The sequence below is a fragment of the Chenopodium album genome, chromosome 12, assembly GCF_948465745.1.
Source record: "Chenopodium album chromosome 12, dcCheAlbu1.1, whole genome shotgun sequence".
In the NCBI taxonomy this organism is placed as follows: domain Eukaryota; kingdom Viridiplantae; phylum Streptophyta; class Magnoliopsida; order Caryophyllales; family Amaranthaceae; genus Chenopodium; species Chenopodium album.
This window is the reverse complement of record NC_137845.1, coordinates 55,661,431-55,686,850: the sequence shown is the minus strand read 5'-3', so window position 1 is coordinate 55,686,850 and position 25,420 is coordinate 55,661,431. Positions and strand designations below refer to the sequence as shown.

At 35.6% G+C, this 25,420-nt stretch overlaps 2 protein-coding genes across 3 annotated transcripts; both read right to left on the bottom strand.

Moving 5' to 3' along the window:
- Window positions 1–7,545: 7,545 nt before the first annotated feature.
- Window positions 7,546–14,088, bottom strand: LOC145572701 (short-chain dehydrogenase TIC 32, chloroplastic-like). 2 transcript variants are annotated; one of them, XM_081631674.1, is made up of 11 exons: window positions 13,751–14,086; window positions 13,255–13,458; window positions 13,090–13,156; window positions 12,856–12,884; window positions 12,549–12,757; window positions 12,063–12,181; window positions 11,331–11,426; window positions 11,171–11,243; window positions 10,405–10,558; window positions 7,862–8,042; window positions 7,546–7,761 (listed from the first exon to the last, which is right to left on the bottom strand). In XM_081631674.1, the coding sequence occupies exons 2-10, from the start codon at window positions 13,441–13,443 to the stop codon at window positions 7,863–7,865; spliced, it is 1,116 nt and encodes a 371-aa protein (XP_081487800.1). In that variant the 5' UTR covers window positions 13,444–13,458; window positions 13,751–14,086; the 3' UTR covers window positions 7,546–7,761; window position 7,862. The 2 variants fall into 2 exon arrangements, with proteins under 2 accessions (XP_081487800.1, XP_081487801.1); XM_081631675.1 differs by having other exon boundaries at window positions 7,546–8,042; window positions 13,751–14,088.
- A 2,171-nt stretch (window positions 14,089–16,259) lies between these two features.
- Window positions 16,260–21,973, bottom strand: LOC145570678 (putative zinc transporter At3g08650). The gene is made up of 6 exons (XM_081629826.1): window positions 21,685–21,973; window positions 20,676–21,313; window positions 18,961–19,245; window positions 18,157–18,285; window positions 17,968–18,065; window positions 16,260–17,450 (listed from the first exon to the last, which is right to left on the bottom strand). The coding sequence occupies exons 2-6, from the start codon at window positions 21,138–21,140 to the stop codon at window positions 16,637–16,639; spliced, it is 1,791 nt and encodes a 596-aa protein (XP_081485952.1). The 5' UTR covers window positions 21,141–21,313; window positions 21,685–21,973; the 3' UTR covers window positions 16,260–16,636.
- Window positions 21,974–25,420: the final 3,447 nt, after the last annotated feature.

Here is a 25,420-nt window from a genome sequence, read left to right as displayed (position 1 = left end):
TTTGAGCATTGTGGATTAGTTGATCATGATTTGAAGTTTAGTTACTTGGATTCCTAAACATGCGTCAATTTTGTCCAACTACTTGTGAATATAGTGCTTGACTAGTTGATTTGGTTAGGAATGTGATTAGTTCCTGGTATGTCAATGAATTTGAGTATTGGTTTGCAACTATGAGTAGTGTTTCATAACTCACTATTATGCGCATGTGGAGGACGAAGGCATTTGTTCTTTTAGGTAGCCTTCAGATTTATTTAGATACATTTGTTCCCTTCTTGCTACCCATGTTGTTGCCTTGACTTTTTGTTGTTTTCAGCCATATTACAAGCCATGTTTGCCCCATTGGTTACTAGTCCCAAGCTTGGCTTGGGGGAGCTATTAGTGAGTGAGGTGAGGGAGTTTGTAGTGTGCACATTATTTGCACAATTTGGGTGGGTTTGAGAAGTTATTTGTTCTTGATCATATTTTTATTTTGATGAGTTTTATTGTGTATATATTTGAAGAATAAAAGTGTGATGAAAAGGAAAAAAAGAAAAAAAAAGAAGTTCAAGAAAAAAAATGAGAAAGTGAACTTCTGAAAAAAAATGAAAAAAAGAGCAAAAGAGAAGAAAAAGTGTTTCATGTTCAAATTATCTAAGTGAAGGTTTATCAAAAGAAAAAAAAGAAAAAGTTGAGTTTCATTGTAAATATTTGAGTTTGAGTTCAAAGTTTGTTTATTCACTCTTGTTCCATATTATCATAGTTTTACGAGTGAATTTTGTAAGTATTGGGTTTGGTTTTTATGATTGGAGTATATTTGGTGGATTTGTGTTGGAGTTAGTTTTGTTGGAGATGTGTATGATCATTATATTTGGTCATGGGTTTATTAGGATATGGCTCCCTTTTAGCAAGGCTTTTCTCTCACATATTCCCAAATTTATCTTACCCTTTACCCTAGCCTTACATTACAAGCTTTAAAGACCTTCCGACCTTGTGCATAGAGTTGTGTAAATGTGAAAGTGTTGTTTATCAATGCAAGTTATGATTTGACATATTCCGAGTCGACTACTAGGTTGAGTGCTTATCTATTTAAACACACGAGTGCGTGAGTTTGGGAGGGCATTGTTCACATTAAAGGGGTTGGTTGGAGAGCGATCGAGTACATCTTTTACTCGCCACATAAATGAGAGTTGAGTGTGTGAGCACTAGTCTTGAATTCTATATGCGCTTGTGGTTTGCTCTATTTGACAATTGTTGGGGAGGAAGGGCGATTAGATGGATATGATTGGTTGGTTTTGAAGCATGCTCACTTGATTTGCCTTGAATCGTTTGTGCTTGATTTTTATATTGGGGTGAGGCATGTTTTATTGTCCATTGAGGAGCTCTTTGCTTAGGGACAAGCAAAGGTTTGGCTTGGGGGAGTTTGATGTGTTCATTTTATATATATATTTATCCCCGTCCTTTGGTCGTAATTAGTAGTGTTTTTGGCTCCTACGAGCCACTTTTATTACTAATTTGTGTTTTCCAGTGCTTTGGTAGTTTTGCTTGAGTTTTGTAGGAATTTGCGTACTTGGAGCATTTTCCCGGGTTTTTCGAGGAGCATCTACGAGTATTGAAAGACCGCGACCACGTTCGATAGCCCAACGCCGGTTGGAGGTAGCAAATCGGTGACTAAGGGTTCAGTTTTGGAAATATGAGGCGTTTGGGCCAAGTTGGTGAGCCCAAGGAAGAGCCTCGAGGACCAGAAGCCTCGCCCGGACCACTAGAGCTCCGCCCGATGGCGCGCCCGGCCGGGCGGGGCGGAGCAATACCTTGAAGGGACCCGCGCCCGGATCACGCGCCCGACCGGGCGCGAGAAGATATCTAAGGCAAGGGAGGCGGGCCCGGTCGGGCGAGCCACTGCCCGGCCGGGCGCGAGAAGACATTTGAAGAGCAAAAGGCGGGCCCGGTCGGGCGAGCCACTGCCCGACCGGGCGCGTGTTTTCTTTAGGGAGTTTAGTTTTCCGTTTTACTTTTGTTTTAGCGGAAATCTTCTTGCTTAGTATTAATGCAATTTGAGGAGACAAAATTGTAGACTTCTTCATAATTCTCTTACTCTAGTTTTTATCCTCTTCCTTCTCTCTACTCAACTTTCTCTCTCTAGACTTTTATTCTCTTTCTTGTTCCTCAACTCTATTGTAATTCCGCCGTCTTGGTACGATTTCTCTCTTAATTAATCTCAGTATTTTATTCATTCTATTTTTCTTTCATGTTTTGTTTAATTATTATGTTTTGCTTAATTTTAATTATGTCTGAGTAGTTTTCCTTCTAGGGTTTTTGGGGATCTAATAAATAATATGAAAGGGTAATTTTATGATTGCTGATCATTAATGCTTAATTGATTTCCTATTGATTGTTTATTTGCTATGCAATTAGATTTGGCCAGGTTTAATTGTATGAGTTTAGCAATATTGATTCGAGATTCGAGAGATGAGAATTGATGTTTAGGCCTAGTTTCAATAGGCAGATTAATTTATAAATGGTTAGGTCGAGATTCGAGAGATGAGATTTAATACCGGTAAATTAATTCTGTGATTGTAATACGTAGCGAAAGCCCTTTATGATCTGATTAATTAATGCATTGATGATTGATTATTGTGTTTTACCCTGGAATATTGTTTATTAGTGAACCTATGCCCTAGGCTTTATTATTATTGATTTCTTCCTTAATTATTCTCTTTACTCATAATCTTCGTAGTATAGTTTATAATCACAACAAATATTGGTTACTTTAATAATTTGGATTATAATAATTAATAGGAATAGAAAGACCAGTTTCCCTGTGGATTCGACCCTACTTCCCTATCTACTTTAGTTAGAGGACTTAGGTAATTACTTTTGATTAGGTGATACGACTTTAGCCTGTCAGTTTGCTGTATCTAATTTTTTGGCTCAAATTGGTGATAAGTCCCCCAATTTTAACATCATCAAGTCTTTGGAAGATGTACTTTTCATAAAGACTTACAACTAGGCTGGTTATGTGATGGATTGGTTATGTGATTCAATAGCAGACTTTCAGGCATTTGTTTTGAAGAGGAAGGCAGGAGAGGAAGGGAAAACTAAATCAAAACAAGTAAATGGCTGTCTGGTTGCGTTTGTAATTGCTTTTTTGCAAAAGTTTGAGTTTGGGACCACTTTAGATAGGAAGCCATTTGTAATGAATTGGACTTGTAAAAGTCTGAATGAGAGGAATAAGGCCGTTGTAGAAAAAATCGATTACGGTACTGTGAAACTGTATCCTCAGACCTTACCAAAACAGTATGCTGGCAAAAGTGAACAAACTCTTTTAAAAGCTTTTCAGCTGGAGAGCATTGAGTTTAAACTTGAAGATACTGATGATGAAGATTTTGATCAAAAGAAGGAAGGTGATGGTGTACAATCTGCTACCATTATATTGATTTGAAAGCTGAAGATGAGAAAGCTAGATATATAATGTACATGATTCCTACAGAGTATCCCACTGATGATGAGATTGATAATATGGATATTGATGTAAGTTTAAAATCTCATCTTTTTATTAATTTTGTAAAGTTTATTATTCAAGTTTTCATACTGTATAACCTGCTTTTATGTGCTTACATATTTGTCAGGAATTAAGTGATTAAAATAATATGAATGAGGATTTATTGCAGTCAGAAATTAGTTTAGTTTTATCAGGAGTAAGAAATTTAAAATCAGGAAATAAATTATCTCAATCAGCATTAATATTGTCAGTGAGAAATTAGATTACTTTTACCGGGAATAAGAAAATGTTAGTCAGGAATATGATAATTTTGGTCAGGAATGAAATTATTTTAGTCAGGAAATAAGTTATGTCAATCAGGAATAACATTGTGTCAGTCAGAAATTAGATTACTTTTATCAGGAATATGAAAATGTTAGTCAGGAAAGTGATAATTTTGGTCAGGAATGAAATTATTTTAGTCAGGAAATAAGTTATCTCAATAAGGAATAACATTGTTTCAGTCAGAAATTCGATTACTTTTATCAGGAATAAGAAAATATTAGTCAGGAAATAGATTATTACAATAAGCAATAACATTTTTTCAATTACAAATTATATTACTTCTGTCAGAAATAAGAATGTTGCAATTCACTTGAAGATATGATATTTTATTATATTTTACTAATTCACTCTTTATTCTATTTTTTATTAGCCTGTGAAGAAGAAAATGATGAAATTTGGTCGTGACTTGAAGATCGTATCAGAGAACCAAATTCACTTTGCTATTGATTTGAAGGATGAAGCAAAAACACATTCACAAGAGTCTCAATCTCAAGGAGAAGATGATATATATTCTAATCCTCGGTTCTTAGAAAAAATTGATGAAATAGTGTTAGCTGCTATGTAGAGCCAAAAGTTAGCCTCTGATTTGGATAAGTTTGATATTAAGCTTAAGCCTGATGAAATTGTAAGTTTAATTACCTTTATTATTATTTTGTATATTAAATTCATTTAAGATTTGTATCTGATATTAATGTTGATTTTATATAGGTGAATAATGTTATTGTTGATCTTGATTTGGAAAAAGACCAAAGTCAAGATAATGAAGGTAATTTAGAGGATGCAAATCAAGGAAAAAAAATCAATGTAGAGGAAGAAACTGGTATACCTGAAAGTGGTATGGCTGAAGAGATACCAGAGGATAATAAAGATGAAGGCAATGTCTTGACCGTTGACCAAGGAACTGATGTTGATCAATATTTGAATAGAGAACCAGAATCATTTGCTATTTCAGTTGGTGCAGAAGCTGCTGTTGTATATTCTGAACCTGACACAGCACCATCAAAAAATGTGGTTAATTCAGTTGGTGGGGAAGGTGTTCTTGGTTCTAAAACTGTGGTTGATCCTGAAGTTGTCACAGGATCATTAGAAACTTCAACATTACCGCCAAGAACACCAAAGAAAGCCAAGGGACTCAATGAATTTTATTCTGCTGGTTTGAATGATAATCAGGCTAGGGTTGTGCAAGAAGGCAGGAGTTTTTTCAAGGGAACCGAGTTTCAATTAATTACTCCTATTCCTCCTAGTCCTGAACCATCTTCTCTAACATCTCAAGAAAATGACAAGGATGTTGATAGCACATCTAAGGTCTAATATGTGTATTTTATTTGAATAATTTATTAAAATAATTTTTGTATTTAACTTTGATATTTTATATAAAAAAATGTATATATTTTTTATTTCTATTATACATATGATTTCAGGTTTTTACTAAATCTGATGATTTAATTCAGTCTAAAGTTACAGAAGAACATCATTTACCTATTTATCAGGTGCATCAGGTAATTTTTTATGTTTTTTTTTTTTTTTTTTTTTTTTTTTTTTTTTTTATGAATTAAAGTATTTTAGTCAGAAATTAGATTTATTTTGCCATGAATTAAATTAATTTTATCAGAAATTTGTTTGTTTATTATTGTCAGGAATTAGATTATTTTTGTCATTTATTAGATTAGTTTTGTCAGGAATTAAAATATGTCTGTAAGCAATAAGATTGGTTCAGTTAGAAATTAGATTAAATATATCAAGAATAAGAATATTTTAGTCAGGTAATAGATTGTTTTGGCCAGGAATTAAATTATTTTTGTCAGGAAGTAAATTATTTCAATCAGGAGTAAAGTTGTTCCAGTCAGAAATTAGATTATTTTTATCAGGAATAAGAATACTTTAGTCAGGAATTATAGCTTTTTGGTCAGAAATTAACTTTTTTTTTGAAAGTAAATACATTTTTAATCAGAAATAAGATTGTTTCATTCAGGTATTAGATTACTTTTGTCAGGAGTAAGAACCTTGTTATCAGGAATTAGAATATTTCAGGATTCATATTATATTAGTATAGATTATTATTGTCAGGATTTAGATTACTTTTGTTTGATATTAATATTTTTTTTTCTTGCAAGAAGTAAAAGCTCAGCCTAGAGATACAAGTGCAGTTATTGAGAAATAAATATGTTCCAAAGGAATCTATTGCAAATGAATCTCCTACTGCTCCTAATGCTGACATAATTCTAATAGATAAAACTCCTACTCCTCCTATTGCTGCTGATTTGTCTCAAGATGAGCTTATGGTATTAGGAACTCAGCCTCCTAAAACACACATTCAGTTAATTGATATAGATAAAAGTTCTACTGCTGCAAATGATCCTGCTGAGACTACCTTTATTGCTGCTGATACATATTCTGAAAAAAGGGTTGAGAGATGGCACTATTTAAGAGAAAAACAGCAGTTGACATTGCAGGATAATTTGGAAGCAGCTGGTGATCAAGATTGGGTAGAACCCCCTATTGATAAGAATTCCAATTGAAAATCGACAAATTCTTGTCTCTAGGAATTTGAAAATAAGCCTTTTTATCTGAAAAATTTGACTGAACATGAAAGATATATGTATGACTTCCTCTTTTACATGCAATATGAAGAGGAGAAGGAGTTAGATCCTACAGGAGAAGATGGGGGAGTTAAGGTGCGTAACAACAGTCTGTACATACGAGATACTGGTATTGTTATCTGTCAGTTTCCCACTAAAGATATTTGACAAAGCGATCTTATTTTGGTTAAAGAGGAGTTATGTTCGCTGCGTCCCTTCTGTCTGGATTAATAGTGCTATTCATGATGCTTGGGTTTCTGTGCTGAATATTGAAGAGAGCAAAATAACTGACAGTGGTGTTTTTCATTACAAAAGATTTGTTTTTCATACTGGAGTTGCTGTAAGTTTTTTTCTTTTTCTTTACTTATTATTTTTGGAATTTTTATTTATATAATATATTATATATTTTTGTTTTGTAGGAAGTTATAGATAGATACATAGAAAAGAGAAATATCTATAAAAAAGAAGTTAACTTCATTAAAGAACAGGAAGAAATTTTGAAAACCTTGGAAGATAATCTAGAAGAATATGAAAAGTTTAAGCATGAGTTAAAAAAAAGGGAGCTTGCATTGAAATTGAAAAAACATGATGCTCAAGATACTGCAAATATAATCCAGAAGAATATGAAAAGTTTAATAATATACGAAGTAATACTTTTCATGTTCAAGGCAGGACATTATTAACTCTGTACGCTGTATTATAATGATATACGAAGTAATAATCAATGTTTAGTACCTTATACAATCGTGTTTATTTTTCGTTCCTTGTATCTGGAGCAAAAGGTGCAAATTTTGGTGATATTGTACTACGAGTATTTGCATTTATCAAGTTCAAAGAAAATTTTCTAAGGTGTCTCAGGTAAAATCTCCATGGCAAGAGTTTTTAGTATCTATCCATTAATAAACAGTTAATTTTTTTGTGCAGTCGCATTAATATAGCGTTCAACTACAGCTAAATGCACGCCTCCATGCAGAAGGAGTTTTAAACCTTCATCCCTTTAGGATTTGTTAACAACCATTTCTGAAACAAAGACTTATTCGAATTGAAGATTTACTGCAACTTTGGCCTATCCCATGTATCAAATTACAAATTTCTCAGAAAGGATTTAAAAGGAGGATGAAGAAATCGATCGAGGTATGAACTATAATATATAATCCACAAGATAAAAAAATCTCATAAAATTAACAGAAATCATCTAGTCCTCCACAAGCTTAAAACTATTACTCGTACTACAAAGAGAGAGCCAAGGGAAAAGCTAGCCCTATTACACAAAACATCAAGACAACTATAACAAATTTGTTACAAAGTGCGCTCTGGTCCAAACCTACGGCTGTTGTGATGGTTGAGTAAGAACTTCTCCATCCAAGAGTTCTTCAAATACTTCATATAAACAGATATCAACGAGAATTTCTCAGATTAAGATTATAAAAGTCCTTTCACTCAATTCTGCTGAAAAATTTCAAGTCAAAGGAAATCTTGCCTTAAATTATGGCCTGGTCACAAACAGATATCAACGAGGATTTCTCGTGAATACGCTTCAGCTCTTGAAAAATATCACATGACATTCCCCATAATCTCTTTGCAAGCATTTTGTTGTAGGACAAGGGAGAGGAATTGATTGTCCTGCCTTTGCCACCAAAGAAATACATTCCAGAAGTTTCCTGTGACAAATATTACCATGGCATTAGATTAACAGAAATTAGATCACTAGCAAGGAGGAGGGTCACAGTAGGCCAGTGACAGCAAATGTAAAAATTTGTCATATCACATGACATGAGCCACAATGATTGAGAGTAGTACTAGGATGGGTGACCTCCTGGGAAGTCCTCGTGTTGGTTCATATAGCCGACCCCGGTTATGGGATTAAAGCATTCACGCAAGCAGATTACTAGCAACATTGGTGTTTAAGAGTTGTATAAAAGCAGTACTAACAGTTTTTACAGTTTTTACACAGGGACAACAGCTGATGGATAAATGACACTGAAGCAGGAATTAATACTAGGAGTCATAGAGAAATCAATCAATCAATCAATCAATCAAAGCCTTAATCCCAAAAGTGGGGTCGGCTAACATGAACCAAATTTGATTATTCCGTGTAGTCATCAACATAAATCTTTCTCCTCCATCCCTTACGATCCAAAACTTCATCCTCACGTAAATCCATGCACTTCATATCCTTCCTCACTCCTTCCAACCAAGTCATCTTTGGTCTCCCTCTTCCTCGTTTAATCCCTCCATGGTCCCACTCTTCCACTCTTCGCACCGGTGCACCCTCGGGTCTCCGTCTTACATGTCCAAACCAACGCAGACGATTTTCCCTTAATTTATCTACAATGCCCGCCACACCTACTTTCTTGCGAATAACCTCATTTCTGATTCTATCTCTTAAAGTGTTTCCACACATCCACCTTAACATGCGCATTTCCGTAACCTCCATCTTTTTAATATGCTCTTTCTTAGAAGCCCAACATTCTGTACCATAGAGCAACACTGGTCTTATGGCAGTCCTGTAGAATTTTCCCTTCAACTTTAAGGGAATGCTGCGGTCGCATAACACTCCCGTGGCCGCTCTCCATTTAAGCCACCCATGACAGGAGTCATAGAGAAAAGAGTTAAAAAATATCGAGGTTGTAGCAGGTCAAATTGAGCATTTACATTTTGTTTGGATAGAAAAAAATGGAAGAAAAAGAAGGGAAGAGAAAGGGAGGAGACAAACTCTCTTGTTTGGGTAAAGGATTGGGGGAAGGAAGGGAAAGGAGAGGGAGGGATCCATTTTTCCTCTCTCTTTAATAAGCATAATACCTCTAAATTTGGAGATATTTGGAGGGAAAATAGAGCTCACCTCCCCCTCCCTTTCTTTTCCCTTCCTTTCCTCTTCTTTCCCTCCCCTCCCCTTCCTTTCCTTCCTTATTTGCTATCCAAACAAAGCGTTAGAGAGTAGATTTAGCATCAACAAAGGGCATGGATTTAGGATTACAGTGTTATGAAATTAGACAGGAGGGACTGAGGGAGCTAGCTATAATTGGGTGCTCCAAATAATTTAGGGATATATAAACAAAATAATGGAGACCTGATCAAGATATAACTCAGGATTAATGATGGTTGTGCCATTATATGAGAAGTCATGCTGCAAAAATTTATGGCTATCAGTCCTTACCCGAAAATTCACCAGAAGCGCCTTAATTATCTTCAAATAACACTATAAATGGAGCAGGGATCTTTGGGCTAATGACCCTGCGTAATTCTTTCAAAAAAAATACTTGGAAAGACCTAATATCTGATACAAAATCCCACTTTTTAGACAAAAGACTATGGTCCACTCTCCAAAGATAATAAAACCTTGATGATAAATCGCAAACAGAGAAAAATTTCGTACTTTGACCTCAATTTTTTCCAACTAAACCCCCTCCCCCCCAAAAAAAAGGAAAAAAAAAATTCCAATCATATCCTCAATTTTTTCAATAGACCAATGGGCTACACTGTCTTATGCATATACTGTGTTAGGAGAGTGAATGGGTTAAGGATATACTCATATTTCTTTGTGTTGTGAAGTAGCATATTTTACATGGCACAAACTTTTGAGGTGAGTCAAGAAGTTGAACTTGTCTAGATACCATATTGAAGCATTGCTGCAAAATGTTGTTATATAATGGTAAAGGATCCAAAGGCTCTTACACAAGTGTGCTTTGACATTTTGGTGGGTATCATTGCTTGAAAGTTGAAACGAGTGGCAGAAAAGAGAGCAGGGCGACAAAACTGTGTTTCTACGGGATCAGGCTATAAGTGTTTCTTCAGTCACTTACTTCATTGGAACTTTCAGAGGTTTCTCTTCAACCACATGTCAAGGTTTGATTGGCATACCCTAATGGATAGTTGACGTGGATACCCGGTCAATTGTGCCTAAAATACACCTTTTCACAGGCCCTGGGTCCTCAGACATATTTCTCCTTGTCAATAACATATTTAATATCAATAGAAAGACTAAGTTCCACAAGGATGTGGTACGAAGTTTAATAATCTTACAGGTGGAGCAAGGGCTGCATCAAGAATTGAGTTGATCCCTTTCTCTGGAGAGTGCAATATTCCCAGAAGTCTCAGGACTGCAAATGCTAATTGAGAAAGACATTGTGGTATTTCCCGCATGATGTTGGTTTTCACTGCTCCAGGATCCGCAACACTACAAAAGATTGAAAAAAAAAAAACATGACAGAGAGTGGTGATCAGAATTATGGACAGCTACACAGACAAGCTACACATGTATAACAGTAAGTTACAGCAGCTTAAAAACTCACAGAATGAGAGATCTATCCATTCTAAATCCTGATACCCATACACTCATGTATATATGTAAACAAAGGGGAACTGAAAATGTGGTCCAAGAAGTCATAAGAAAATGGCAAAGGATCTAACTTTAGTGATCAAATAAGGGTGTGCCCAATTGCCCATAACAATTAATAAACTAATGGAGCAAGTAAAAAAAAACTTTTTAAGAAAAAAAAGCAGATCAAAGTTCAGTTCCTGTGAATGGGAAGCTTTAAAAAGTCTTCCTAATTCACGTATAGTCAATGTTCTTGCTCCGCTGCAATGCATAAATAAGGGAAAGGCTATTCATAGTCATTCATCCTCCTACGTCCTACGACTCATCTCAACCAGCTCTACAACTCAGTTTTAGATTTTTGCAAGACCTTGAGAACTATATTTTCACAACAAAGAAAAGAAATTCAAGTACCATTTGACGAACAGAGCACAAAGATATCTATGCTTCTTTGACTAGATATAATAATCTTACTTGATAGATAGTTGAGAAACTTTGTCCTTGGAATATTGTCGATGAAGCTCATATGAGAAAAGCAGTATACACACTGCCAATAAATACCCAATACGTTGAAATTTAAACTGTCTAATGTAAATGTTTACCGACCAAACGATGTTGAGCAATGTTGACTTACATTTGGAGCACCCATATATCTGAGAAAATGGATATTGCTTGAAATTTGAAAAGGATTTGCCATAAACAAACTCCTCATCAACCTGCACATCATTTACTGAACCAACAAATGATGAGTACCAAAAAGTTTACACTCGATACTCATCCAGTAACTATCAAAATCTAAAGTAAACGAGCCTAAGAGCTGTAGGTGGATCAGTAAATAGAATTTTTTTTTTTTTGCATAGTATGAAAATTCTACACAACAAAGCCATATAAAAGTCCTATGCTAGCGTAGCAAACCAACACCACTTTTCCTTCAAAGAGCAACAATAAATTGTTCTGAAAAACTATTTAAATAAATGTAAGGCAAGCCAAACTCCTACATCATATTTTTTTTACTATGAAAATATGAACATGCTTACATGATTAAACACCAATCTGTTAAAGAGTATATAGAAGGTCCAACCTTAAGAATCCTTTTCGATTGGTAAATCTAATCAATACAAGGCTTACACAGGCATTGGGCATTATTCAAGTGAAAGTTGTTTATCCCATGGAGCCAGATACATACAAACATGATCATAACTTTCTAGTTATTTGGCCAGAAAGGCAATTCAAAAGAAGGATTTGATGATAATTGAACCCGTTTTTAAAGAAATTCACATATACGAGATAAAACGAAACTGTAAACGAGCCTCACTCATTGAAGGAGAAACCATTCAAATGACTATGATCAGATTAATATGATTACCCGTTCGATGTGTAAAAGATGATACACTGACTATACGTGATGGAATAGGACTGTTCATGAGTAACGGTAGTAAAACTTTCGTGAGACAGAATGCCCCTAAGTAGTTTGTCATCATCATCCTAAGAAATATTACAAACAGATACATATCAGTATTCAAGCATTGTCCAACTGATTAAGGAATTTCTAGAATGTTTTTAGGAAATGAAGCAGGAAACGGAAGTTTAACAACTCAGAGTGTGTTCTCTTCACCTGATTTTCTTTGGAATTAACTAATTTGAACTTATTAGAGCTTATCATACTTCTGAATTGAATTTGGGTAATTCTTATTATTCCTAAACTAGCACGTGCCTCTAAAAAACTAATGGATGAACTACATGCCTTCCTCGTTAAGTTCAGTAGTAGAAATTATGAATTTGTTATTAGGAGTGAAAAGCATGGAGTTGAATTAAAAATAACAAAAAGGTGGTAAAGAAATGACATGATTACTCATCAAAACCATCATCAGCGGGTCTGTATGATGTTGCCAATATCCCAGCATTGTTTATCAACAATTGGATTGAAGGATGCAGATTCATATCCAACAGCCACTGTGTCAAGGAATTCTTTAGCTTCATAATGGATGAGAAGGATGACAAGTCGACCTCAAATGCTTCAAGTTGAGCATCTTCATTCTGTTTACGAATCTCAGCCATAGTCTGTCCACACAGAATATGTTTGTTGAAAGATGAAAGAAGTGGGTTTAAGCACAAAATCTTCAAAATACACAATCAACCTACATTTTTAATAACCTAACCTTTGACAAGAGACGACCTGATCTTCCAACTGCACATATGAAGGAAATCATGCATCAAATATACACTAAACTGATCTAGCTCTTATGAAAACCAGCTAAGTAAGAAATCCTGTCATCCAGGAACAATGATGCTTATGAAACACTGCATAAAGCGGGGTTCCATGTATTCAAGGGGAAACTAAAGATTAGAATGAGAAAACAGAAACAAGAAAGAAAGACAGACAGAAGGAATACCCAAGATAACAAAAAAGCCTTGTTTTGATAGAGCTTCCGCGGCAGCAGCTCCAAGGCCTGATGTAGCCTGCAAAAACAGGCATAACTTGATACAAGGAAAGTAAAAAGAAAGCAAAAAAAAAAAAAAAAAAAAAAAAAACGAGAGAAAAGGAGAAGAAAGATTACACCAGTGACAATGCAGATGGGTCTGTTAGAAACAAGTTGTCTTGGGAAAGTGGTGGAGTGGTGACGCCCACTGAAGAGGCGCAAGTGAGAGAATACAAGATAAAGAGGCCACACCAAACTCATTCTCATAAATTCAATGGAGCATATGAATTTTATAACTCTGTATATCTCCTTCATCCCCATTCTCATTCTTTCACACACACACTGCGCAAAATTAATCAACATGAATTGAATAAATACTTATCTACCTGACTAATTACATAAATACAAATAAAACCCATTATTCCTATTCATTCATTCATTCATTGATATAATCAAGTGATCCTAATCAATTCACATTATGAACTCACCAAAGGTAAAAAAATTCAGCCCAAAAATTGACATCTTTCAATAGAAATTAGCTAATTTTATGATCAAAATTAAGGGCAAAGAGTAATTAATGAATGGGGATTAGTAATTATAAAGGAAAAAAACACACGATATTTAAGATTCGAACCTTAAACCTAATTAGCTTCCTCTCTGCAATTGGGTTGAGCTTTCAGAGACTCCCACAAAGCATAAAAAATAAGAGCTTTTCGTTTCTGTAAACTTTGTAAGTCTGTTGTTGTGTGATACAGGAAAAAACGAAAAGAAAAGAGGACGATGAAGAAGCCCAGCACTGACTTTTTCAGCTGTTAGGTTCTACACTTCTACATGCTACAAACCAAAAGTTTTTTGTTGTTGTTGTTGGGAAATTAATTTTGTGTGGAGCGATTATCATAAATAAATAATGCTATAGCATAAAGTAATTCCTTGTATACGTTTAAAACTATTTTTCACAATACCGTCCATGTAAGCTTGGATCCGAGCTTCGATTTTTTTTCAATATAGAACCATTAGCGTATCTATATAATGGTATTAGTGTTCTAAGGTTATTCTACATCTTAATAAAGTAGTTTACCGTTATCCCCATATTAAAATTATATTACTAATTTACTAAAACTAACCAAAGTAACTTTGTTAATGAAATTTCTTAATTTACCATTAATGAAGAAAGAAAGCTCAAAAGCAACTCAAGAAAGGAAAGCTTGGTTTCATTGGAGGAGGAGAACTCACTTACCTTCTAAGATGAAACATGTCCTTTATTTCTTAGGTTTTTCGTTTAAGAATTACTCCGTACAAAGTAGTATGTTTGGGATGGTCTAATGTGTCCATAAAATTAGCGCTTTTATGAGTTTGATTTACTTTATCAAAATACTTGGCTTACCCTTTACTTAAAAAGAAGAAAATAGTTATTGTAGCAGTAGTGTAAGAGGAAATGCATGTTGATCAGTCTGATTAACAAACAATGTAAATCAGGGGGCATATGGGTAATTTTATTTGTTTAACTAGGGATAATTTTGTAAGTTTCATCCATTTCTTCCTCTCTTTTCCATTCTTCCATTACAACAACCCACCTTCTTACTCCGTGAAATCTCTATTGTAGACCACTGCCACCACCACCTAAGATGGTTAAAATTGCTTACGCGAAGGAGATGCTACTCTAAGGGGTTGATATGACCCTAATTTACACCCTTTTGCAAGTAGGGTGTCTTTTTGTTATCGCTGCAAAACGACGTTAGAGTGGTTGTTGAGGAAGGAGGAAGAAGAGGGCCTTTTGGAGAGGAACAAGGGGTTGTGATTAGGGATGTCAATGGGGCGGGGTGGGGCGGATGTTGGCCTTCCCATCCCCATCCCCATCCCCATCCCCATCCCCATCTCTGGCGGGTACAATTCCAAAACTATCCCTGCCCCACCCCCCACTTGGCCATCCCCACCTAAGACCCGCCTAATCCTCACCTTCTAATACACAATCCAACATAATTAATATAGATTACAAGAAAAAAAAATTATTGTTAATAGGCACTTGCTAACGAGCGCCCCGGGGCGTTAGATAAGGATAAATTATATTGGTTGAAATGGTATTAAGTTAGGAATTCATGACAAAATCACGCGTCGTTCGGTGTAATTAATGTTAATTTTACTCTAATATTTGCACTTTAATTCTTTTATCTAACGCCCCGGGGGCGCTCATTAGCTTTTGCCTTGTTAATATTGCACACTCTTTTAGTTATAATATTAATGTATTACAATTATTATATCTACTATTTTATTTTACATAATTATTTTTTAATAAAATAGTATAAAAATATATAATTTTGTTTTTCAAAATATATAGATGTGGGTGTGAGGTGGGTACGAAAAGGGACGGGGCGGGGCGGGGATGGAACGGGTACAATGTAAAATCCACCCCAGCCCCATCACCCATGACAGGTATGATTTTTATCCCCATCCTCGTCCCACCACCTGCCAAAACCAAGACCCATCCCTACCCAAGTGGGGCGGGTCTTGACCCGCCCCACTGACATCCCTAGTTGTGATGGTGATGACAGCTGGGATGAACACGAGAAGACGGAGATGATTATGGTGGTTCGTAATTGACCGACGAGATGATAGGGGGATAATGATGGTAGTGCGGTGGACCGATGACCAATGGCCGGCGAGATGATAGGGAGTAGACGGAGATGGTGGTGGTTCGTCCTTCGTGAATGGTGATGCTAGATCTAAAACATAAAAAGTGTATTATATTGCAAAGCTAGCCCACAAAAGGGACTGATTTACAATATTTTGTCAATTGACTGGGGCGGCCTCGTAGTGGAATTACACTTACTCAGCATTATATTACTCTTATAACCCAAATTTGTTAGCAATAAGTCTACAAGGTTTAATTAAAAGGGAATTGATGTATAAAGATATGAGCATAAATCAAACATTAATAACTTCAACACATGATTCTGTCATACATTCCTAAACTAAAACGAAGTATCACTAAGAAAATGAATTTATTGTTACTAAAGTGGAATTTTGGACTCTGTATTAGAAGAGCATGTATAATGTATTTTTGCATAACAAAAGGTTTTGAATACCACCAGAGTGAAAGCATCGTTAAGCACCAAATTAGTATCAAGAGACAAAAACCAGAGTGATTTACTACTATAGCAACTAAATTGACTGATTTAATCGCAGGGTATATCTTGCAGGCAAACGCTCAAATGTTTTGGGATACTCAGTACTCGTACTAGACTAATAACAACCATAAGGTGAGGTAGCAAATAAGGATTTCTACAAGCAAAAACAACTTTGTAAATTATGCTGTACAGGTGAAGCAATATCATTGAATAATTGAAGTGTATGAATCAGATGTACAGCCGATGGTGTATTTCTCCCCACACCCAAACTAGTGACACTACCTCTCTGTTTAGTAATCGATTTAGCACAAGTCTTCCTTCATGTTCACCATTGTATATCAACAAATCTTTCATCAATCTATCTGCAGAGATAAGCACCCTGTATATGATCGACTTCATCTTACAGCTTCTGGTGCAGAATTGCAATAGGGTGTGTTCAAGCAGACCAATTTAGTGAACATGAGACATACACTAGCAAAACCTAATCCAATTATCATACCAAAACTACACTTCTGTCGATCCAACTTCACAGCTCTGGCGACTATGCTTCCGAAAATTGGTAGTAAACCCCCACATGCAATCACCATCAAGTGATCCAACCCCTTGTAGTCTATTCCAGTTATTATTGCTCCAATTGCCGACACTGGGCCCACCACCCCAATCAGTGTAGCTGCTGCAATAGACCCATGCCAACTATCTGTAGCCCCATATATGCAGCTTGCTGCTGCAGCCCCACGGATTAGCCCATGTAAAGACACGGGCAGCACTATATACTGGCCAAGCCCGTAAGCTTTTGGTGCTGCGACTCCCAGCGCTAGGCCTTCTGCTAAAGCATGGAACGCGATTGCTGTGCATGATAAAAATGACTGAATTGTCAGGGCACTCAATGAACAGCCACCAACAGCAAACAAGGAATTTGCTGAGTTTCTCTTTTTCCTAACCGCGTTCAAGATGCTGGATGTTAATACATGCACAACAATAGCTCCCAAGGCTAGCAGCAATATGAGCGGAAGAAGCCCCATTTTTGAATATAAAAGTAGCTGCAACGGTCGCCAGGCTCCCAGGATAAAGGCAATCCCACAAGCTATACCAGTCAACAGTGCATGTTGGAGATGAAAAGCAAAAGCAAATGCAACAAGGGCAATACCGCCAAGTAGTGGCCCCAGACCAAAAAGTAATGAGATGACAAACCCAGAAACATCTTCTGATCTGCAAGAACACACAAAATACAACCAACTTAAGAATCCTAGTGTGCAAAGTCCAACATATAAGCTTGGTAAAAAAAATACTCCCTCCGTTTTTTTTTATAGGCTAGAGATGAGATTGCACGGAGTTTTATTAAGATGTTAGTGGGGTAGATAAGGTTATTTATTTTATTGAAAAGTAAAGTGGTGTGTCATGTGAGAGGGAGTGGGGACCATCAGAGGAGTGAGAAATGATAGCAAGAAAGAGTGGGGACATTAGTGGGTAAAGATATATTATTAAATTGTAAGAAATTTCCAAAAATGGAATTCTAGCTTATAACAAATAAAAAATGGACGAAAATAGTAAATCTTGCTTATTTAAAAAGAAAGAAAGAAAGAAAGGAAAAAAAAAAAAAAAAAAAAAAAAAAAAACAGAGAGAGTACTAAACAACTTCACAATATTCTCCTTAGGGCAGACATGAAAGATACAGCAAAAGCTTCAAAAACTCCTGTAAAGATATAAAGTGTCTGAAAGTGCTCACTTGTAATTATTACTGAAATTTTGGAAGACATAGCCCAGTGCTTCCATAAATGCCACAGAGAGTGTAGCTGCTGATGCCACTTGAGATGAGGAGGCTTCCTTTAAACATCAGAAGACAAGTAAACAGTCAATTCCGTACAATTTATCTTGAAATTCAGGAATCCAAGTAAAGAAAACAAAAAGACAAAACCTTAAATGCATCTGGAAGAACTTCTGCAATAACCATCCAGATCATACATCCAGCAGCAAAGCCCGTACAGAAAGGTAAGAATTTGTTAAATGCATCAGCACACATAAATGCTGGCACTGCCACAATGGGCTGCAAATCAGACAGGTGTAAAAACAAATCAGTGTGCAGTTTTCATCCCTACAAGAAATACTCTTTGTCGTCACCTAAACTTGTATCCTCTAAGCAATCTGAATAGGTTAACAAAAACCAGAACCAACAGGCAACAAAAATCTTTAATTTTTAAGAAAATGGGTTGCATTGGGAGAAGTTTAAAGCAAAACCGAGCCCATTTAAATTATAGATCAATCTTGAAAAAAGAACAAATGCAAAAGCTGAGGGGCAGTAAGTTGTATAAACATAATATCCCAATGAGGCAACGTTTCACTCAATCCTTTGTGCTTGAATCTCGATCCAAGGCAACATCATAGAGCTGTCAAATCCTCTTTCTACCTTTGCTGGATAACTCCTATATCATCCCTCGACCTATTATTTTCAATACCTCCGTCATTTACTCAACTTTGTGCTCTATATAATCCATGAGGAAATAATTAGTCTGAGCACAAGGATTCTACAGCTCCACTAACAGGCATTGATACCTTACCTCAAAAAGATTTTTTAGGGATTGCAGAAAAGGGAAGGGGAAAAAAGGGAAACAAGAGATACCTAAACTGGTTTAAATGAAACAAACAAGCAATATATGTCATATTCTCAACAAATCCTAATTCTTTTTTACTAAAAAACAATTACAGATAAGGCTTGGTATACCTGGGGCAAGGATGTAAGCACGCTCCATAACATCGCATTTTGAGGAGACACCCCCCTTGAGGCAAGCATCATACTTACAGCCAATCCTTCAGGTATATTGTGAACAGCAATAGCTAAAGTCACTAAAAGACCCTGAGATAACCCTCTAGAACCAGCAAACGAGACGCCAACACCAGCACCCTCCCCAAAAGCATGCAGAGTCATAATACCGATCACAAGAACAACTTTTGTTGCATCAGCACCTTTTATGTCCAGCATGCTTACCTCACCATACTGATCAAGCACCTGGATGAAAGACACTTATAGCAATTAGAGCAACAAGCCATCAAACACATTATTAAATCCAAATAATGCATCCTGAATCCTAAAGCGAAAACTTTCACAAAATTCTAGGCAATAGAAAGTATAATTAGGAAGACCATCTAGTTTCACTTTTATATAAAGTTGAATCATCTATGTTTGGTAGAAAAAACTCAAGCTCCTTTCTTGAACTCCAAAAAGGTAGGGAAAGAGAGCAGTCATAAGCATGCACATTCACAAATGACACTCCCTTTTTTTTTTTTTAATGAATAGGTGCAAATACTAATTGTAAAACAATAGCTTAAAATGTCTTTTGTCTTCAGTTGAAAACTTAAAACTAGCACTAGTAGCCTACAAGGCATGCCACATTTTGATATGCAACTATGCAAGTGACTTTGCTTTGCTAACTTTGGTTTTTCTCAAAATACCATAACAGGTAACAATTCAATCCTCTCTCTGCCTGCTGACACTCTCAAGAATGCATATACCATTCTCTGATCTAGCTTCATCATGATAATATAAATCAAGAGGTTCAATGTCAACTCACTAACTTCTGCTAGGCAATCTCTAAAGTTTAGTGGTCACTATTATCTTTCTTTACTACCCAAGTATTTCTAGGTGTATGCCTTCCAAGATACCAGGATCACTCATTAGTAAGTGAATTTCAAATTGGATTCATTATGAGCTATCTTATTACTTCCATAAGAAAAACAAGGGATGGTAGGGCTGACTAGGCTATATTAATAACTTTATGGGATAACTAAAGTGGAAATATCGTGGTACATAGTACGTTTCACAAATTGTGGGGAATCCCAAAGAATCATAATTGTATCACTGATTGTTTGGTGAACAAAAGAATTATGTGGTACACTTCCCACATCCTAGAAAATGTTGTCTGGTTTTACTTCCCATGATTTTTCATGTCAATTATTTTAGCATTGGGTTTCATTTGTTATGTGACGAAGAAAGTATTAAACTGAATTGTGAGAAATATCACAGCCCAATATCAATTTCCTCTATCAGGATAATCCAGTAACATTCAAGGCCTCCCTACATCCTACCCCAATTTATCATTCTTACAAATGAACAAATAAATTTCTTGATCCCAATAGTATACATCTCTTATATAGTAGGTTACTAGTTGAAAAGAGAAGATTGGTGATAACTAAACAACACTGTAATCCTCTCCTGTTTCTCAGAAAGACCATGTTAATTGAGAAAAGATATCGAAGGTATATCCCCACAAAAATTTAAACCAGAATGTTTTTATTTATTTTTCTCATGTAGTGAAAGAATTCATGCAGATACAAGCTAGACAGGAAAAAGAAGAGTACAAGTCATGAAGATAATGACAACATTAAAATAACAATAACAAGTGGCTAATGAACTTTATCCAGAGAAATGAAAGGTCTCACCTTCTTACAGAGGGAAATAAAAATTCCACCAGACAATATCCCAATGACAACCCAATTTCCATGACCATACTCCTGGCCTTCCTGTATAAGGTCAAAGCTTGCAGCTAACATGACTCCAGCAGCCATTCCACTGCATAAACCCTCCCAGCGGGGATCAAGCTCCACAAAAAAGAACGGAATAGCCCCAAAACCACTGGCAGCGGCCATTGCTAGCGTAAACAATGCAACGGTTGTGACAGAAACTCTGCTGCTTCCACCTTTCCCGTCATTAGGATTGGTAGAAGTGGTCTCTGAACTAAAAACATCTTTAGCACCGGTGCCTTCCGTAACATCATTTCTTAATTCCTTTAATGGCGCAACTATTATCCTCTGACTATCAACCTTACTAGATTCTGCCTTAACACAAACACCGAGGACCGCAAAGATTAAAAACAGTAAGAGGACCTGCTTAAACATTGACTTCATCCTGGCACAAGTCCTCGAAAAGATAAAGCTCGAAATTCACAAGTTCATGCCGGTATGAGGCGGAAAAAGTGCTGAATCAATATAATGAGTTTTTGGGCATCCATAATAAACAACAAACTAAAGAAAGCTCTCATCTTGAAGATCAATCATAGTGGACGTATGAATTGAAAAACCTAATAGCAAAAGGGACCCATCAGAATCACATTTTATAACAAATTGTTACTAAATGAACACAAATTGAAATTACAAAAATAATGCAGTTTATTAAAGTTAGAGCCTTGAATTAAAAGCAATCATCTTTAGAACCCTAATATTACGTATTGATACTAAATCAACTGCGATCAACCCAGAATCCCCAGGTCATAAAGACAGAATAACAAGAATCTGCAAAACCCAGCAACAATTTTAAAATATGAAAAAGAAGATCTTAAAACTGAATACCCCCAACCAAATAATATATAAAAAAAAAATGCAATTAAACACAAATTAGAATTACAATGATAATAATAAGTATAAATAAATACGTAAGAATGATGAGAATCACCTGAGAAAAGAGAAAAACTTGGAGACCCAGATAGAGGGGAAAGGGATGAAGAAGCGGGCTTTGTCAATGAAACTTCAGTTAACGCGTACATTCAAAGGAATAAACCCATTGGGAATTCACAAAATGATTATGATTTTATTACAGGCTGAAGTTCCTTATTTATTTAATTCAAAAAAGAAAAGAAAAGAAAAGAAAAAGGAAGAATATAAAATAGCACGTTGGATTTGAAAGACCCAGAAAACCAGCAACTGATGTCTCTCTGGGGTAAACGTAAAAGACAGAAATTGGGAGATGGACTCTTTCTTATTTCTATGGTCACCACTTTCGGTTCTTTTCTTTTCTTTTTTTACTCGTACGCCCTATAATCCTATCTATATCAATTTGATACTATCACTCATGTTTTCATAATAAATTCAAATTTACGTACGCTAATTCCCTGTTTCTCACCGTGAGAAACAAGGAATGTTTCTCATGGGGGCATAACAAACATTTCCCCGCTGTTTAGTCACTTGCTGGACATGTTGATGTGTCTTCATTAATACTACGTGTCTGAATTTGTTTGGCAACTGTGATATGGGATGAGAAGTGAAATTGACGCCGTTAACTCTCAACGTAGTATTGATTGTCATAATTTTCAAAGGTGAAGAAGGCAGTCGTGTACTCTGGTTGTAGAAGGCACGAATTTGGCTGGAGAAGGCACGAATTGGGTGATTCATATGGGTTGCAGTTGAATTCTGGGCGAACACAAGCCGAATAAACGCCAAATTTTGAGTTATCAAATAATCAATTAGCCATTTCAACATCAAACCAATTCTAATAGTGGGAGTGAGACTAATCCAATTAATTTAATAATTACTCAGATTTCGTGAATTGTTGTCTCATCACAGAGGGAATTACGAATTCAATTTCAAAACAAAGGGAATTATGAATTCAATTTCATGAATTGTTGTCTCATCACATAATTCAAAACCCTAGATCTGAAAATTTACAAATGCTGGAAGCAAGTACGAAGAAAGAGATGAGTAGAAAACTTTACTTAGCTTTTACTTCAATGGTATTAGCCACCTAGAATACCCGAGTTTTTCGTCGTGTCTGTAATCTCCACGACTTTCTTACAACATAAATCGCCATTGATAGAGAGGAGAGAGAAAACTTAACGGCTAAAGGATGAGAGCTGTGAAATCGTTTGTTGGGTAACGACATTAGTCACACTTATTGCCACATAGGCTATCCCCACGAAATCCCACTCAGCATCTCATAATGTAGTAAACATGTGAATAATTTCAAAATTGCCATCGTGAGAAACGAAATTGTTCCTCACCGTGAGCAATGGGGGCTCCCTCATTTACGTATGCAATCAGATTTGTATTTAATTACTTTCTTTTTTAATGAATACGAGTATCAAATATCAATATTTAAGTAGTGCATTTTATATTTTCTAAACAATCCCAAAACTTGATATGAGATAATAATATACAATTGCAAAAACTTGATTTCTATAATTTGGATAAAAATTGAAATCCAATACATTCCAAAACTACTCCGTCATTAGTAATTTGGATCAGATTTGACTGAAATTTTTGAATAGTTAAATTTTTAGATTGGATTGGATCGGATTAGATTGGATTGAATGGGTTTGTATCCAATAAACCAAATAATATTTAGAACTTTGGAATTTTTATGTAAGCTACTTGAATTGAATAAAATAGAAAACAAAATGAGCTAACCTAGCTAAAGTATTTTGACATCCCCATATAGGCCAAATTGTATATTATTTTTAATTGATTTATTAAAAAAAAATTGAATATTTGACCCGAAATAAATGGAACATTATTTTGACTATGAATTTGGATTGGATCAAACTATTGAAATCTAATTCGAACTAGATCAATTATATTTTGTAAGAGTTCGAATTTTTCAAAGCCAAATTGGAATCGGATTGGACCAAGTCCAATACACACCACACACCGAATGAAAACCCCTACTTGATATGTATTTTTATATGAGATAAACCAAATGCCCCTTAAGTGAAGAATCGAACAGTAAGTAAGGGGACATGGTAGATTTGATCGCTTCACCAGCTATTCAAGTCAATTGAGTTCAATACAAATCAATCAATTGTGCCAAGTCTTCCTCACTAGCCTACAAACTCAGTACTACATAGTAGCATGTAGCATTGTCATTTGTGTGTGTGTTTATTTTTACTACTCATAACCTTACGTGATTATTGGTCAACTAAAGCCTACCGTGTATACAAACTTGAGTTGTATACATGGTAGGCTTTATGCATATGCTTAATTTTTGAAGTTTGAAGAGTTAAGCTAAAATACAGTCTCTCAACTTTAGTATTTGGAGCAATTTGGTCCCTTACCTTTCAACTGAAACAAATTGGTCCCTCTATCACTCTTACCTGACTTTTCTGGCGGGAAAAAGATGAGTCACCATAGTTTAGGGACTAAATTGCCCATGTGGCAAAAATTTAAATAATTTTTTTTACAAAGTTTAGGGATCTTCTGGGTATGAGTTGACATTTAATTAATAGAGAAAAATAGTTTAGGGACTACTAGACTTAGGTGGTGTATGTCATGATTACATATTAAAGTTTAGGGATTAAGGGGGACACGTGGTGCAACGAATAACCACATAATCAAAACGAAGCGTTTGGGGTTCTCCATTTCCCAAATACGAGTGAGTTCTTTGGCGGAATAATCACAGGGACACTACTACGTATATAATATCCCTCTAGAAGGTTACCAAAAAAAACCCACAATTCAAACTCAATTACTCCATTTTTACTAATGTCTGGCTGGAAATTTGGTGAACCCTTGGAGTAGAAGAAGGTGAAGATAGCGAAACTCACAATGACACCTTTGACCACTTCCACTAGATCCACGGCTAAGTCTAGACATTTCTTGTCATCAACAAACATATTATTATTGTTTAAATCTTCTAAAATTGAACAACTACTAATTACCTTAATTTCTAATTTTATTGTAGATACTTTGGCATGAACTTCCTTCTTCACTGCAGCAGTTGTAGTTTTTTTTTTTTTTTTTTTAAAGGATTTTTGCTTAATTTTCTGATGGTTTTAGTGGCTACAAACAACATTTTATGTAGCCTCTTTTGAAATGTTTAAGGCTAGTTTTTTTTTACTATTTTGGATTTTATTTTTTTTTTAACATTCCTTCGGAATTAAATGCAAACCCCCTAAACTTCAAGCTGCCATTAAACATGCAGGCCCCTAATATTTAGCAGAAAATATGGGTAGTTTCTAAACTTTGGCTGACTAAGTGCAAGAAGTCCCTAAACTTTGGCTTAGTTTGGCTTGGAAATCCCTAAAGTTTGCTGAATAGGAAGTTCCTCCACTAGAAATGGTGAGGCAAGGGTGGTAGAGGGGCCAATTTGCTTCATTTGAGAAATGAGGGACCAAATGTGCAACTAATGGCAAAATTGAGGGACCGTATTTTAGCTTAACTCGAAGTTTGAAGAATCTTGTCACCTATAAACTTGGGTTGCATTTTCTTAATGCTGGCAATATTCAACTAATATTTTTAGCCATCAAACTCTAGGCTATAGATGACATGAACAAAACCGAAACACAAATTTAGAAGTAGAATTATGAATGTAGTCGATCAAAAAGAATTATGATTGTAGTACGCTATAATACCATTACATGGTTGTTGACTTTAGGTAGTTTCTCTTAGAACTTGACAAAAAAAATTGGAGATTGTAGGCG